At 38.9% G+C, this 17,957-nt stretch overlaps 1 protein-coding gene across 3 annotated transcripts in view; it reads right to left on the minus strand.

Moving 5' to 3' along the window:
• The window catches only part of LOC122814864 (regenerating islet-derived protein 4-like), a 169,908-nt gene that overhangs the window by 115,742 nt on the left and 36,209 nt on the right, over nucleotides 1–17,957 (minus strand). The window contains exons 1-2 of one of the 3 annotated variants that reach the window (XM_044087145.1): nucleotides 14,467–14,573; nucleotides 2,271–2,404 (exon numbers count right to left, since the gene is read on the minus strand). The exons of 1 other annotated variant lie outside the window; for it this stretch is intronic. In XM_044087145.1, coding sequence (XP_043943080.1) covers nucleotides 2,271–2,390 — 120 coding nt within the window. In that variant the 5' untranslated portion in view covers nucleotides 2,391–2,404; nucleotides 14,467–14,573. Of the gene's footprint in view, nucleotides 1–2,270; nucleotides 2,405–14,043; nucleotides 14,157–14,466; nucleotides 14,574–17,957 lie in introns of those variants that run through there. One more of the 3 variants, XM_044087144.1, reaches the window with a different exon arrangement.

Consider the following 17,957-nt stretch of genomic DNA (forward strand, 5'->3'; position numbering starts at 1 on the left):
CACACACACACACACACACACACACACACACGCACACACATACAATTAGACACCGATGTATAGTTCTAGATGTGAAGTAAAAGGATGAGTATAGCAATGAGCATGACATAAGACTGTAGAACAACAGTAATGCAGAAAATGCACAGGGAAAATGGAAAAAATATAAGCACGACAGAGTTTTCTAAGAAGAGAATAGAAGAATATAGTTATGTTTGCCGAGTTGTTTACAGCAAGTTGGTTCCTTGGAGGCTTGTCACTCTGATGAGCAGCAGAGTAGCCTCATAGGAATTGTAACAACTTAGTGCCTCAGTCAACATGGCCTTCAGAAGTTTAAAATCACTGGCAAAAAAAAATAATAATTATGTATGATGAACCCCTGTAAGCCATGGCTTTATGCTAACTAGTTATGCTTGAAATCTCTAATAAGTGATAACAAACCTTATGTGCTCATAACAAAATTATATTTACCTAAGATACTTTATTCTGGTAGCATAATAAATTGCAAAGATGTCACTGCATACTTTGAATGCAGATAATGATTCTAATTGCTAGGTTTTATACTAAAGCAAGTTTATTAATTTTGTGAATTCAGGGACTCTGAAGTTTCCTCATTTATTTTATAATACATTCACAGCTACTGACATTGTATTAGCATAATCACTTTTAGTTTAAAGTCCAATGGAAGATTATTAAACATAAGGAAAACCTCTGATATGGAGCTATGTTTTGTTCATTTGCAGCTGACCATCAGCTGTTCCTGGTATCTTTCATCAATCATAGGGACTACTGAAACATGCTGCCTCCCATGAATTTGTTCAAACATTGTTTGGGCCCAGCAGATAGATCAATGTGCCCCAGGGCAGCATCATATTGCTGAAGAAGTGGTTTTACCTTTAACTCACCTTGTTTGCACTCTCTCAGTAAAACTCTGAGGGTAGGGTATGCAATGTGTATTAACACTGGATAACTCCTCACTTGTTCAAGAGGCTGATGTCAACAGGATGTCTTGCCAACACTATGGCAGCAACACATGGCTGTTTGCCCTGGTCTCCAGAAAGGAAATAAGGCCATGCATGTCTGTCATGAGTGTGTATGTGCCTCCGTCCTCACCCAGGTGGGCACTCCTATACTTCGTGCCTTGATGTCATATGCTTGAGTCACTATTTGAATTTGGGTCACATTGGATGTAATAAAGACTTTTTCTCTATATGCTATCAGCTAACGTAAATGTTAGGAAAACATGAAGGCTTCTGTCTGCCTAAAATATTCAGAGCTGAGGTGTTTTATTTATTTATTTATTTTATTTGTATTTCAGCCTACCATTTATTTTATTTATTTATTTTATTTTATTTTACATTTGATTACAGGTATAGCCTGACTGGGACAACATGTCCATTTTCATCAGAGGCCCGGGGATAAAAGCTCCACAAAAAAAAAAATCCAAAAGAACAAATATTTAAAAATACTTAGAAAAAGAGATTACAAATAGTATCATAAATGAGGCAGTTAGGTAAAGGATAAACAACTGTATATAGAGTATATCAAATAAAGATACAACTGGGATAAAGGTGCTAACATGGAAGGAAATATAAAATAACACCGAGTTATATTTACACAAATGTTTGTAGGTTAGGAGAGTTCCCATTTGAGTGGGCACATATAACTTAATAGTAACAATAACACATAAATCAGCAGTGATGAATGTAACATAAATATACCAGCATGAAGTGTCTCTTTTTAGAAGTTACCCAGGAGCACTGTCTAGTTACACTGAGTTTTTTTAGAGTCACAGAGCCTATAAGAGGAGACTGAGGGAACCAACCTGAAGACTATAAGAGTGAAGTTAGCGACTCATAGCTTAACCTGTGCTGAACTACAGGAAAATACCTTCTTTCTTTCTGTATTTTTTCTTTCTTTCTTTTTATGGCATTCTAAGAGGTTAATGGGCAGGTTGATGGGACTTTATAAAAGCATTGAAGTGAAAAGCAAAATCAGCAGGCATATTTTCAAAAGTTTATTAAAACTAGTATGAACTTCAGGAGAAACTGGCCATTTGTAAGTCAGAGAATACAGAAACAATGATAACAAAGGACCAAACCACTGCATTCAAACTCCAGATTATAAAAGGCACCATAAACAAAAGCTGCTCCAGTATGACAAAAATCTTCTAATTATTTTACATAGAGCTTGAACCACCACATTACCATGTTCAGACCTTCACCTCACTGACAATCGTAGAAACACTGTAAAGGAAAACGGGTCATGCTTACCTCAGCTTCAGACCATGTAAGTTCCTCTATGTTGTACCCATAACAGTCTGCACCAAAATGGAACCATCCACTGGGACAGGGAAAGTAGAACAAACTAGGATTCTGAGCATTTTCAGTCATCAGTTCTTTGGGAACTGCAACAAAGAAAAAAAAGGCTAACGAGACATAATCTTACCAAGAATAAAGAAACTTTCTGTAGTCGATCATGAGGAAGAAGAGTGATATGAAATGTGAATATATGCAGTAAATGCATAACGATCACTAAATGTCTAATATTCATGAGTTACAAAGAAGCACCAAAGTGTCCACAAGATAGGAGGTTGGTATAGTGGTTAAGATAGCCACCTTATAGGCACAAGGTGCAGGGTTTGATTCTCACATGAGGTGAATGGCCCACAAGGGCAACTAGCCTGCTACTAAGTTATGAGTTTTATTTAAACAAAATAATAGCTGGGGACATAAATATGCTAACAGTACACTATTTTAGAATATCCCAGCATTTGTATCAATGCTGTGAGATTGTTCTTTTGAAATTTACAAATTGCATTGCCATTCATAACAAACTAATGCAGAAGGAATATGCACCATAAAACACAGAAGGATATGCATCCTAAAGCTGCTCTAGTATACAGTATTTTCTACTTCCCACTGTGTAAAGCTGATCTTGTTGCTACATTTCTATCATCTAGGCACTTTAAGGTAAGATTAAATGAGAGTCTGCATTAACCTGATCTCTGTTTTTCTTACATTCCAAAGATTTATAACAGCTTACTGTGCTTTGTGTGCCATTTAAGAAGTTATAATCAAAGTGCTTGGCAACTGTTGTCACTGACCAACACCACAGGAAACTCCTTCTACACAGTCTACACTCTTGACTCAATTTTACCCTTCATCAGTGGATACAATTTACATAAAGAGACTTACAAGAATATCCAGTACAAATTATGTGTGTTTTATTCTAAGTAAAACACATGGGGAGGAATTTAATAACATCTACATGGACTTATTTGCCACGTAGGCATAGTGGCATGGTGCTTACATGGAATTAAGCAGATGTGCAATCCACTAAACGGAGCTGAGGGGTGTGCACGAGTGTGCGAACATGGAAGTATCTGTGGCATCCAAATCACCTCATAAGCAGGGGAAATGCATACAAATAAGGTTGGTAGAGTGATCCAGTAGGCAGACAGTTGTGCAGATCCCCTGTTGGTATCCATAATGTGCACAGAAAAATTCCATGTACAGGATGCAAAAATGACAACAGGGGCTGTAAAAGTGTGACAGAAATAGCATATGGGATACAGATATGTGCAAAACTAATTACTGTGTGTCCAAAATCATACGTAAAATAATGTAAAATAATTTCTTTTAATACCCTGGGTATGTCTGCATGGTGCGCCACATTACACAAACATGCCGTTATGGAAAAAATATAAAAATAAATTTGTGAGTATGTAACAGTAATACATTATAGGACCTATGAGGAGTATATACAATGTCAGACTGCTGTGGTTGCTAACGAGGCAGGGCCTGAAACCATGTAGTTTCCAGGTACTGTGCACAGATCTGTATGCAAATGACCTTGGGTTACTGAATAGCACAAATGGGTATCTGTGTTTGCAGATCCTATCCGTGTAGGCACAGAACCATGCTGGTGTCCACAGAAGAGGTAGCTAACATCAAAAGGGGATGTGTCCGCAACCTTTTTAAGCTCATTGGAGCTCAGCAGCACCTGTTTGTGTGCCACACCTCTGAACTGAGCAGGGGGGCATGTACATTGACTGCTAAGCTGTGTTTATTTCTGAGACATGTGTTTTATCATGTTTGCATGGTGCGCTGCCATGCTGAGCGTGACTTGCCATGGGGGTGTGTCTACTGACTGCTAAGCTTTGTTTATCTTTGCGGCATGAGTTTGAGTGGTTCGCTGAAATGCTCAGCAAGGAAGGCTATCACAAAAAGAAAAAAATTGGCTGAGAAAGCTAATGATGTATTAACTACTGATGAGCCCTGTTCTACCTAAACTAGAGCCATTAATCCACTTAATGATGTACTTGGCAGGTAGAATGCATCATAGGTAGCCAACCACACAGGCTACACCTACAGCAGAGCACTATAAAGGTTGCATACACCCTACAATCTGATGTTTCCCCAATACTCTGCACCACTGGATTACAGACTTGGGAATTTTAACTGAGAGAATGCTAGGGGCTGCTGCAGGTGTGCTGCATATGTATGTGCTAGATGCTGAGGTCAATGCAGCTGCTGCTGATGCTGACCATATGTCTAAACTGAGAAGGAAAAAAGTCTTCAGCTCCAGTGTACCTACCAGGAGCTACATGAGCTGGCAATTGCAGAGCACTACAGGATGGACAGGGACATACTACAACAACTCACTGACCTCCGGCAACCTCAACTCAGACCCAGAGCCAACAGAGTGGAACCCATCTTAGTGGAAACAAAGGTATGTTTAGCCCTTAGGATATAGCTACAGGTACTTTCCAAAGACCAACAGGAGACATGATGGGAGTCTCACTAGCGTCTGCTTCCAGGGTACTCCACTAGTTCCTGGATGCCATGCTCCCCAGGCCAGTGAGCACATTTATTTTCCCCACAACCCTGAGGAGAGGGAAAGCAGTATGTGACTCTTCTACCATGTAACACACTACACTGAGTTAATGGGTGCCATAGATTGCACTCATGAACACATCAAGGCACCACCTGGTGAATAGGGTAGAATCTGCATTAATAGACTCAGGCAATATCCCAAGATGTCTTTTTTAATTTCCCCAAATCTTTTGGGTTTCTAATACTATTTCATGATGGATTCCATTCTAAAGTCAAAGTATGACTGAAGTTCATGAAATTAGTATTGTTTCATTCTTTGATGTTAGCCAGAACTGCTCTTTGCAACATCTGCAATGTGCCCAGATCATAAAGGGTTACATGTATCGGTAACATATCTAAGTATGACTGTAAATTCTTTTTTTATAAAACACATTCCTCCTAATACTATTGGAACTGTCTGGATATCCTTCTTCCACATTGCCCTTGTTTCTGCCTGCAAATCCTGGTATTTTATTACTTAGTGTCTCTATGTGTGTGGATGCTGCAGTGGTGGTGCTGCGGTAGCATTGTTGCCTCACAGTAAAATGCTGTCTGGTTCGATTCTCAGCTAGAGCGTCTTCTGCGTGGAGACATGCATGAATGGGCGTACCTTCATTGAAGGTTGTGCATCAGGGCTGGTAACTCAGCACATAAAAATCAACTACCAATTATTAGCGGACCGGAGTTCTGCTGTGGCGACCCCTAACCAGGAAAAGCCGAAAGACACAACAACAGTGTCTCTATGTATGTAAGACACTGTAGTCACTGGGTGTAGCAATTTCAGTGATCAATGCTACTTTTGTCTTCTTTTCATGGGCTACTATATCTGATTTTCTCGTATCTATTTTTTGAACTGTTGGTAATGGATGATCTCATGTGATATAAACTTCATTATTTTCTATAATGCTTTGTGGCTCATGTATCCAATGTTTTTTTCAGCAAAATCTCCAATGCAACAGTCTTGCCACACTATTATGCCTTTCAGTGTACAGTCCTTCTTCCATTAGTATATCACAACCAGCAACAAGATTTGCAACTATTTCCAATTCTATTTTACAAAACTGCATTTGTCTGTTTCTCCCACATGTTCAACAAACTTTGTTAACGAACTTGTTCATAGTCCACTATCTTAGGCCGCCAATGTTAACCTTTTGTCTTTTGGTTTAAATTCACCTTTCCTTAACCATTCCTGCATTTGATCCTGATCAACACATGGTTTGTTCCAAGAGTTTTCTGTACTTGCAACTATTTTTATGCATTTTCCTTATTTCTTGCCCTCTCATCTGATCCTTCACCTTATATCCTTTCTTTTGTTTTTTGGTACATTCAATTGCTACCTGATTTTTATCTACTTCTGGTTTGATTTCCATTTCCACGTGACACCAATAAGCTTCTGCTAAAGTAAGCAGGGAAGTCATCTTAGACTTATTCTCCTCATGCTTTAAAACTTTCACTACATTAGGTCTTGTGAGGTCAGCAGATATGTATGCAGTTGTATAATTGCAGATCTATATTTGTAGTCAGTTTCAAGGAGGCCCATACTTCCTTCAGAATGGGGAATATATAGTCTTGGTGTAGACTGATTTTTATAAATCAGTATCTTCTAAATAGCATGAAACATGACCTATCAGGCTGTCTGGAATTGCTGTTCAACTGTAGCATAAACAGGCTTCATGCCTCAGTAATGGAGATCAGCAACAGTCATCCCTCTTCACAAAGATGGGCAATCTAAAGACCCTGGAAACTACAGACCTATAAGTCTCACTAGTCACAAATGCATAGCCATGGAAATAATTACAATGGAAATGATCAATAATGACATAGGAAAACTCCAGACACTGGCCTCAACCCAATTTAGTTTCAACAAACGTAGATTATGTCTACTCAACCAGGTGGACTTCTTTCAGAAGGTCACCAAACCAATGGATGAGGGCAAAATGGTTCACACTGTCTACCTTGACCTAGGCAAGCCATTTGAAACAATACTGCGCTTGGGTATTGTTGACAAACTCAAGAGGTTAGGTATATGCTCCTATTTCACCCAGTAGGTAGTCTGATGGCTTACCAGACAGGACCAGAAAGATAGAATTGGGGAGTCCATCTCTACAAAGGGGCCAGGCACAAGCAGAGTCATAGAATAGTCCTAGGCTAACTGCCCTTGTGGGCCATTTTAAGCCTAGCCAATTATCCCATGTGAGAATCAAACCCTGCACCTTGTGTCTGTAAGGTTAACCATTATGCCAAACTCCTTCTTTAAATGATGGTGGGAAGATTCAAACTCTGCACCCTTCTCAGAGAAATCGGTTCATTAACAAGTCAAAGCTTTAGCCCTCTGAGCTAACTGGGACCACTCCTTTTAGGTGTTTACTTCACTGAAGTCAAGGTCAATGCCAAATGCCCCTGGCTGACTAAATCTGCAGATACTTACAAATTAGTAGCAGTCATGGAATCTCGCACCAACAATAATGTTCTCCAAAAAGGGTTGACACAGACAAATAACCGGTGACACAGCCACGGACTAAAACTAAATGCCAATAAACATATAATAGTATCCTTCAGGAACTTATCCACCCCTAGTAACTATCATGATGACAATAAACTGTTTAAACTGACCCCATAGTCGGGGACATGGGGACACACATAGACAGTAATCTTGCCTTTGAGCATCACATGTCAACAGTAGTGACAAAATCATCCTGTGTTTTGCAACTAATACAAAAATCCATGACATCCTGGTTCACGGAGGTCATTGTTCTACTGTATTCAGCATTCAACATACTTATCATTGAGTACAGTGCTCCCCTTTAGTATGTACCTAACTAGGCACATCCAACAATTAGACTCTCCACAGAGGTTCCTTACTGAAAGAATATAGGGAGTAATTAACATGTCCTATGCAGACTGCCTCAAAAAACTATTACTGCATTTTATCTCCTAAAGGCTGTTGAGTGGCAATCTATTTGTTGCATACAAGATATTGTCAGACTCCACCCTGTTGGACCTCCTGCATATCCAGAAAGCAAATGACACCAGAATTACCCATTCTAAAAACTTAAACCTTGCCTGTGACACAAATAAGACCTGCTGGAGAGGCGGGTTTGTAAACCGGAGACTACCCCCTCCCTGGAACAGGATCCCTATCCATGTTAATCAGAGCTCCTCCCCTAACCCCAAATAAGTGTAACTTAAAAAGAGCTACTTGCCTAGTGGGACTAACCTTATAATCAAAGGATAATTAGATAAGTAGATAGATAGATAGATAGATAGATAGATAGATAGATAGATAGATAGATAAGTAAATAAATAATAACTTAGCTTGCTGCTGAACTCCCTCTATAACCCATGAAAGCAATTACATCTATCTACAGAAACTGAAATCACTCAGTATTAAACCCATACCATTTTTCTAGGTGATCTGAAGTATCCAACTATAAACTGGGAAACCTACACCACCATTAGGACACATGCATAGAAATTCATGAACTTTCTCAATATAAATGCCCTCTAAGAATTAATCAGACTACCCACTATGGGGAACAACATCTTGGATCTTGCCCTTACTAATATTGGAGCATAGGGTCATAGGATGATAGAAGGTCATTTCAAGCCTAGCCATTTTATCCCAATGTAAATATCTAGGATTTGAAGGCAGAAACAAGTCAATACCCAGGATTGTATTTTGTAATGACTGCCCATGCTCAGGAGTGTTGTGGGCATGATCCCAGTTAAGAATTTATGGTGCCCCATCTACTCATCCAATAAAGAAAGGGTACCTCCTAATGCTAAAGTACAGCTATCAGTAACAAGTAAAAACAGTATTCAAAATGAAACTCTGTACAACAATGGCCAATGAAGTAAAGTTCTCTTGGAGAATAGGTAGTGTGGTTAAATAATATAAAACTTAAAAGTGCAACATATATAGCAAAAAACTTGCATACATTTCCAGTACTTAAATTAAATGCACTTACAAGATATTCACGCTGTGAATGCAGTTATACCATAGCGAAATGATGGCTCCAAAGTTTCCAGTCTTTCCAGTGATTACCACATTCTCATTTTGTTGTAAGTTGCATAGGGCTTGTCTTTTTTCATACGTAATGTTTCTATAATGTTTAGTAGTCCCAATCTCTATGATCTGAAGAAGATACCGAAAGCGCTTATCATTTGGAATACATAGGGACTGTTTTATTCTACATCAAGATTTTAACTTGACATGAAGATTTTAACTTTTCCTACAATAAAAGGATTTTAACTGCCATTAAAGCTAGAAGCTTTTATTTGATCTGTTAGTCTGGTTAAGCTGTTATCACAGTTCATCACAGTCACATAGCAGCTACTACATCTTCAGTGTGGATACTTTGTATATCAGACCAAAAAGATTGGATACTTTGAAGCCATCATAAGACTGGAAACTTTGGAGCCATCATTTCACTATGGTATAACTGCATTCACAGAGTGAATATCTTGTAAGTGCATTTAATTTAAGTACTGGAAATGTATGCAAGTTTTTTGCTATATATGTTGCACTTTTAAGTTTTATATCATTTAGCCACACTACCTATTCTCCAAGAGAACTTTACTTCACTGGCCATTGTTGTACAGCGTTTCATTTTGAATACTGCATCTACTCATCCAGGTTCCTTTTGAACCGTGTCATATAGATGCTCTGTTTCATATGAATTGGTAGCCTATTCCAAAAATGGACAGTCGCTGGGAGACTAATCTGTCCTTCCAGTATATACTATTCAAGTCATGAGGCCATATTTAGGTTCCTGGATTGGGTTGCTCTAGACCCATTTGACTTACGGATGTGCAACAAATTCATTAGGTTTGGGTCTGAGATTGCTCTGTAAGCCAGGCATAAGCCAGGCATTATGCACAATTCCTTGTATATCTTTGTCACTTGTTAGGTCTGACCATAAAGGCCTCTCCTTCGAAATACAACTGAAACCAAAGCCCCCTTCCCTCCAGTGTACGTTTAGAAATTTCTCTAAGCCAAACTACCTACCACTAAGTGATATACTGAAAGCTTTATAGCCCCACTAAACCCAGTTAACTCCACTGAATATGTGCAAATGTACACCAGTACAATATACCACCATGTAAACAGCTGAATAGCTGCAGCTGTACTCTGTAGAAGTAAGTGCAGGACAAACCCCAGAAATTAATCCACATGGTAGAACCATAAAATCAACAAGTTTCACAATGAATGGAAGAGAATTTTGACCAAAAAGTAAGATGAATAATTCCCAGAATGACAGAGCCCTTGTCATATAAATAAAGAAGCAACTCAGAAGCTTAATAAAATCCAGCAAAGTCAAGTATGAAGCTAAAATAACCACCTGAGCCAAAAACAATCATAGATAATTTTTTAGTTATGTTTGTGATCTCAAAAGCACAATGCAGCATTGCAATGAGCTGATTGTGAACAATATTACCTACAATGAGGCTGAACATAATAGTATACCTACTGGCTGACAAATTCAGCTCAAACATTACCCTGAACTCCCCTACATCGTTCCCACAAGATATACCTGAAACTGGCTCAACTTCAGCTATCATAAAAGACCTAGTCCTAAAAGTGCTTTCACAAGCTAAAAATACTGCACTGATGGGTTCTGACAATATTCCTGGATACACCTTAAATAGCATGAAGCATTATTTAGCCATCCGCCAACAGTACTGTTGACCCTCAGCCTCCATACAGGTTTTGTACCATGCTAATGGAGAACACCTACATTCCCTTCATAAGAGAGTTCCTTCCCCCAAACCCAGGCAGTTACAGCCCTGTAAGTCTGACCAGCCTCATATGCAAAGCCATGGAAAGATGTATTATGGAACAAATCAATCAAGACATAAGGAACCACCAAATACTGATCTGTCTCAGTTTGGATTCATCAACAGCAGGTCATGCTTGCGTATTCTGGCAGGCTTTTTTGAAAACATCACCAAAGCAATGGATGAAGGTAAGACAGTACACAAGCTAGGAGCAATTGTTGAATCTCTAATGTCTTAACCATCTAACAGGAAGGTTTGTCCTAAATAAATATCTGGTACTAGAATCATGGTCTGAAACTAAATGCCAAAAAATGTATTACTGTGTCCTTTGGGAAATCATCTACCCCAGGGAACTACAACATTGACAATACACCCATAAGGGCTGACCCAGTTATTTGGGGTTTGGGAACTTATGTGAGAAGTGACCTAACTTTTTATCAACATGTGTCCACTGTCATAAGAAAGTAATTCTATACTGTGCAGCTTATAAACAAAGGGGTTGTATGTAGATCTAGAGATGTCATTGTCCCCCTCTACTCAGTCCTCATTAGACCAATAATTCCTTTGGCATTTATCTGTCCATCACATGTAACAACTGGAATGACCATAGAGGTATCTTACTAAAAGGATACAAGGGCTAAACACAAGGACTGACTCAAAGTCCTGTTACTGTATACTGTATCCATCAGATTGCTAAGAGGTGACTTGTGTTTGTCATACAGGGCATCTCTGAACCAATACTGATAGGTCTACTGCACATCGACAAGTTAAATGGCATAAGTAATACTCAGTCCAAGGATCTAAACTCTTCTGCAGCATCAGCAGAATGGTTTGGAAGACAGGATACCACTGCTGTAGAGCATACTCACCTTCTAAGTAAAAGCAAAATTCATCCCTGTCTGTATTCAAGTGCAATTTGGATGTATGGATGAGTAATTGGAAGCTTACCCCAGAACTACCCCCTGTACCATGAATGGACACAGGAAACTCCTAAATGCTTTATCCCATGTATGTGTATATAGATGGTCTATGGCATGATGCCAGTTATTCTCAGTAGGGTAAACATATAATTATTAACTATGGGATTGGTGAGACCAATGTAAAATCAAACAGGATTGGTTAATTCAGGCATCAAAATGGAAATTGGCTAGGCTTAAAATGGCTCACACGGGCAACTACAAGAGTACTTAACCTATGAACCTATGAGCATATAGAAAACCTAAACTACATATCTGAGTCTGCAGTAGGGAGCATACCAGTTTAAGTATGTTTTTTGTTGATGTTTCAACACTTAAATGCTACAAAAATTCAACACAATGTCAAATTATTTTGAAATATATCTTCTGCGTATCTTTCTAGCCAAGACAATTTAAGTACAGACAGTGCAACTTGCTGACAAAATTGTTCAATTAATAATAAATAAATAAACAAACAGACAAATAAACAAATAAATAAATAATATTATCCATAACTGAAATCCATGAAGCCCTGACTGTGACCCAGATGATCTATAATGGATTAGCTATTCAGGAGATGAAGGTGCCAGGGGTGGGGTAAGAAAGTGAGGCGTTTTTTTAGCTCACTCATTCCAGGAGGGATGGGAGGGATTTGTCAACGTGATATGGCACTCCCCTGGTGATGGAGACTGTTGTAACTGCTATTAAAATAATGCTTTAGAGGGTAGGGCTGGTGCTAACTGACATTACACGAGTTAAAGTGATCACATGAACAGCTTCATCCAGTGGACAATACAAGAGAATCCCTTTTAAGTACATAACAGTATATATGACACTGTAGAAAGTTTCCTTCCACATTTCTGTACCCTCTTCCCTACTTGCCTACTGCTGACATCAGCCCCAGCAGGTAGTACCTGGGTAACAAAGGAAGAGATTCAAAAAGCATGAATAGCAGATAGCTGAAAGGTATGCAATGGGGTTGATTTATCACATCATTGAAAAAAAATTCCTAAAACACAAATTGGTGAAAAGTTAAACAGTAATTTTTTTTTTGTAGGGGACAAGCCCTCCTGTTCCCTCATCCTCTGAACTTATATACAGGTGACATGGTCTCTCATACATAAAGAAGGAAAACATCCCCCCCCCAAAAAAAAACAAAATCACTGCCAGCACATATATAGAAACTGTACCAACAGTGACATGGGAACCTGATGGCCAGAGAAGAGAAAATTAGTGACTTGTATAAAAGAACAATGTACACAGCTTGTTGTATTATGTTTCACGGTGTGATACAAATGAATCATTGTGAAATACCATTTTAATAATCAGCTTTACGTTGGTTAATTCAATGTAAAAACTGCAGCTAACTTTATAAAGCATTGATGTGTTTTGACTGTAGTATAAACTGTACTAAAAATCATTGTACATAGTGAGTGTTGGTTTAAGTGGTGGAGATGGCCAAAGTATCAACTGCCAAGAACCAAGAAGTGCAATCCTTTTTTTAGCTTCATTTGAACTTTCCCCATACAGAAAAGTAAAAGGCCTAAAACAGAATGAAAGAAAAACACACCAGACCAGGAAGACAACTTGAAAGTTTATAATCCTAAATGTATTCAGAATCTGAGCTAAAATTCTTCTACTCTAGGATGGTATATTTCATGAATAGTTGCAAAAACCCCAGACACTGTTGCACAGTTTTTTTTCTGTAACTCTCATTCTTTAACAAACAGCAGTCAGCAGTGACACAAAATAAAACTGAAATGAAGTCTGTATATGGTTTGTTTTGATAACCTCGTTCCTGCATAAATAAACAAGCAAGCAGGATAAAGTTCAGACTTCCTTGAATACCAGTTTGCATTTTATCATTCAGCTAGTTAAACCTTTTTCACTAGACTATCAGCTGTGTAGATTCTGGTAAGAAAGTGAAATACACAGGACTGTGCAGTTAAGGATACCAGTAGCAAACTAACAGTCATATATTCAAGAACAGTTTTCGTTTGCCTCAAAACACTTACCTCTTTTACTGTACCCACACGTTTTATTTTGTCCTCATGTATTGGGTATAGCCTTCCATGCCATCTGAGAGAACATAATGTATATATACTATTTAATACAATGCTTTAAACATTTCTTACAACTGGCTGTTATTTCTGGACTGGAAAAGCCAAGTGCATCCAATAATTCAGTTCTAGTTTGTTATTTCTAAAAAATTCCAGGCTTACCTGTACTAGCTACATACATCTGCCTGTGTTGTACATGGAAACCAAATATCATTATGTGGAAGTATAACTAGTATCATGGCAACAGGATGTGGTGTGAGCTGGTATGTGTCTCTCTCATGCAGAAGATGAATGAAAGTATCCCACGGATGGTCATAGGCAATATAAGACGGTTTAACTACAAAACCCTCATTGTTACATTCAATCAATACTTACCTGAAGCAGCAGAGAGTGAGGGAATTTCCTTCAAAACTGATCCAAGAAAAATTAGGCCAGCCGTATAAAAATGTAACATAAGTTCAGTGACACATTTCTTTATTTTTAAATGGAATATGTAATTAAACATAGTTCCTGCTAACAATTTTATCAAAACCACTGTTACAAGAATGTCCTCAAATCTGTTACTTCCTATACAGTGTGTGTTAACGTAGAACTCACATGACACTGTTTTTTAAAATGCCTGATTGTATAGGCCTTCTTGAAAATTTCTCAGGTTAATGTAACCAGGTTTAGTATATTAATCATTCTCATGTGAAGTCCAGAGACATACCTGATTGTCCACATTCTACTGATACCACACACCCATAACTTAAACTCCATTTTCTCTTTCTTTTAGGTTCTAGCCTTAGATTTACTTACCTCACCTGTGATGTTCTGTTAATATTGACTCAAAGTCTGTTATCAGTACCAAGAAAGACTGCATTCCCAGACACACTGCAACAGTTTTATCTTGATTCTAATGTCAGGAGCACATTTCAGTTTTGGGAGTCATGGTTACAAAATAAACAGTTGAATGAATACGCATGAGATGGAATTATGGTACAGTATGCAACACTTAAACTTCAGGAAGGCCCACTGTAGTACACATTGTTGTTTTGCCTGCACTAAGGTGCAATTTATCTTCACTGTCCTCCACAAGTTGTTATAACTAGCAACAGAAAAATTGTAATGAAGAAACAGGTTTCATAATACATTACTGAAGTACTATAGGACTGCACAGAAGCAGAGAAGTGGAAAAATTACATAAATAGAACAAGAGAACTGAGCATTTCAAGTATTGTAGTTATAACTTGCAATATGTTTATGTTTATATATAAATATATGTATATATATATATATATATATATATATATATATATATATATATATATATATATACATACATACACACGCACACACACACACACACACACACACACACACACACACACACACACACGTAATAAATATTTATATCTATATCGATATCAATATCTATATGGGAATTGGCATGCAAATTACTAAAATAGACCGTTGTCATGTCTTATGCAAGATTCATGTCAAAACTCACTTTACATTCTTATTAAAAATATGAAATCAGAATTCAAGTTGGAACTGCTTGTTTAACTCATGGTTTATTAAATTAAAACAAAAATCAGCACTTTCACCCTTGTCAGAGCTTCATCAAATCAAAAAACCTATTTTAGTAATTCAAATGCCAATATCAAGAGCAGATGTTCATGTACAACTAGTTTACCTTTTTTGCAGATTTGTTCTTTTTTAAGGAAAGTATGTACTATGCTTAAGGCTAAAAAGCTACATTTCCTCAGTACTAGGTTACAAGAGAAAGATAAATAGACATAAATATGTTCATATTATTATGGAAAGCACTACTTTTCTTGAGCAGCACTGTTGTCGATATCTGTTTAGTTGGCACTATTTAGTCAACTGAACAAATGGTTGGCTAAACACCTATCAACAAAAGTAACATATTGTATGATTATCAGGGTTGAGGAGTCTGCCTTTTCTCCGAGAATTGTGCAATCTTCATAGGTTCATATGTAGGTACTAGGCTATTGGCCCTAGGGCCTATGCAAGCCTAGCCATAATGATTCCCTGGCTATTGCTTCCCACAAATATTTTCTTTCCTCGACCTTGTCTAGCAGGGCTACTGATGTGATCCCCGGGGTGAATTTCCTATCTCCCATCCAATCGTCAAGGTTCCTCTTGGAGAGGACCATTGAGGTGCTCTGCCTGACATGTATGGGCAGCCTATTCCAGAGTATGAGGTGTCTCTGGGTCAGGAACCTATCCCTCCAGCATGTTCTATTTATCATGATGATAAGGTTAAGATCCCTGAAGTGTGTGGCTCGGAGGGATTGGGATTTCTTTAAATGTAGCATGTCCAACAAATCTGGGTTTGACATGGCCTTGTACGTTAGGCAGAGGTCGCCTCTGAGTAAGTGATATGTGACAGAGTATAGCTGGAGTTTCTTTAGATGGTCAGCATAAAGCATCTGCTTTAGGCCTGTGATTCTTTTTGTGAGGTATTTCTGCGGCCTTTCTAGTTGTTGCAGATGTCTTGTGAGGTACATAACAAATGGGGCATTGTATTCTATAATGGATCTAATGAGGGATGAGTACAGAGGGACAATGACCTCCTTTCTTCTGGATGAAACACTTTCGGTGTTTAGTGTACTGCCACCTATGTGGTAGTTCACAGGTATGTTACCCTCTACTCATCACTCATTAGATCCATTATAGAGTACAACACCCCTTTTGGAATGTACCTCACAAGACATCTGCAGCAGCTGGAAAGGCCACAGAAGTACCTCACAAAGAGGATTACTGGACTCAAACAAATGCCCTACACTGACCGCCTCAAAAAACTCCAGCTTTACTCCGTAGCATATCGCCTACTCAGAGGTGATCTCTGCCTAATATATAAAGCTATGTCAAACCCAGAGCTGTTGGACATGCTACACCTAAAGAAATCCCAATCCCTCCGAGCTACACGCTCTAGGGACCTAAACCTTGTCACCACAATAATCAGGACATGCTGGAGGGATAGATTTCTATCCCAGAGACTTCCCATACTCTGGAACAGGCTACCCATCTATGTCAAGCAAAGTTCTTCATTAGCACTCTTCAAGAAAAATATTGATGAGTGGATGGGAAACAGGAAATACACCACGGGGATCACTTCTGTGTCTCTGCTCATCAGTGGCACAGGAAAATAACTTTCTTGGGTGGCGTTAGCCAGGGAACCTTGTTGGCTAGGCTTGCATAGGCCCTTGGGCCGATAGCCTAGTACCTACCTATGAACCTATGTGTTTTTTCCCAAAGGGGACAACTATACATTTTTTGGCATTTAGCTTGAGCCCATGGCTCTGGCACCAGGCATCTGTTTCAGTAAGGCCCTTTTGCAGTATAGCCACATCTTTTTGGGGATTCAGTAATGGCTACCAGCTTGCAGTCATCTGCAAACTTTGTAAGCCAGAGTCCCTTAGGGTTGGCCTGTACTTCAGAGAAGTAGATGCCAAACAAGAGTGGTCCCAGGACAGAACCTTGCAGTACACCACTTGTCACTTGTCTGGAGCTGGATTTGTAGTCGGCTACTTTTACAGTGTGTGTTCTGTCAGTAAACCAGTTTGTAACCCATCGAGTGACATAGGGATTAATGCCAAGCTTAGTAAGTTTATCTATGATTCCAGAGTGGGGGATAGTGTCAAAAGCCTTGGAGAGGTCCAAGTAGGCTGTGTGAATCACCTTGCCCTCATCCATGGCTCTGAAGACTGATTCGAAGAAATCAAGCAAGTTCAGGAGGCAAGAACGGCCCTTCATGAACCCAAACTGGGTGTAGTCCAGTGTTTGAAACTTGCCAATGTCTTTGTTTATCAGTTCCATGATAATACGTTTCGTGGCCTTGCAGATCAGGCTCGTTAGACTGATGGGATGGCAGTTTCTGGGATCCAAAGTGGATCCCCCTTGTGGAGTGGGATGACTGTAGCTGTGCATGACTCTGTGGCCATGATGCCTGAGGTGAGGCTATGATTAAACATGGCACATAGGTGAGATGCAAGTTCATTTTGTACTTCATGCAGTACACAGCCCGGGATGTCATCTGGTCCCATGGATGCCATATTCTTATCTTTGGAGAGTGCGTTTTTTACCTGAGTGGAAATGGTTACTGGAATTTGGCATTCTTTAGTATTGAAATGGGCCCTTTAGGGAGTGAGAGGGGGGTGAAGTTGGCACTGAATCTATCTGCCAGGATATTGGCAATATCCTTGGTATCAGTATATCTAGTGCCATTCTGCTGTAGCTCAGAGCAGGTCTGAGTATTGCCATTTAAATTCTTGACATAGCTA

Source organism: Protopterus annectens, chromosome 11.part0 (genome assembly GCF_019279795.1).
Source record: "Protopterus annectens isolate FY-2018-M chromosome 11.part0, PAN1.0, whole genome shotgun sequence".
In the NCBI taxonomy this organism is placed as follows: Eukaryota; Metazoa; Chordata; order Ceratodontiformes; family Protopteridae; genus Protopterus; species Protopterus annectens.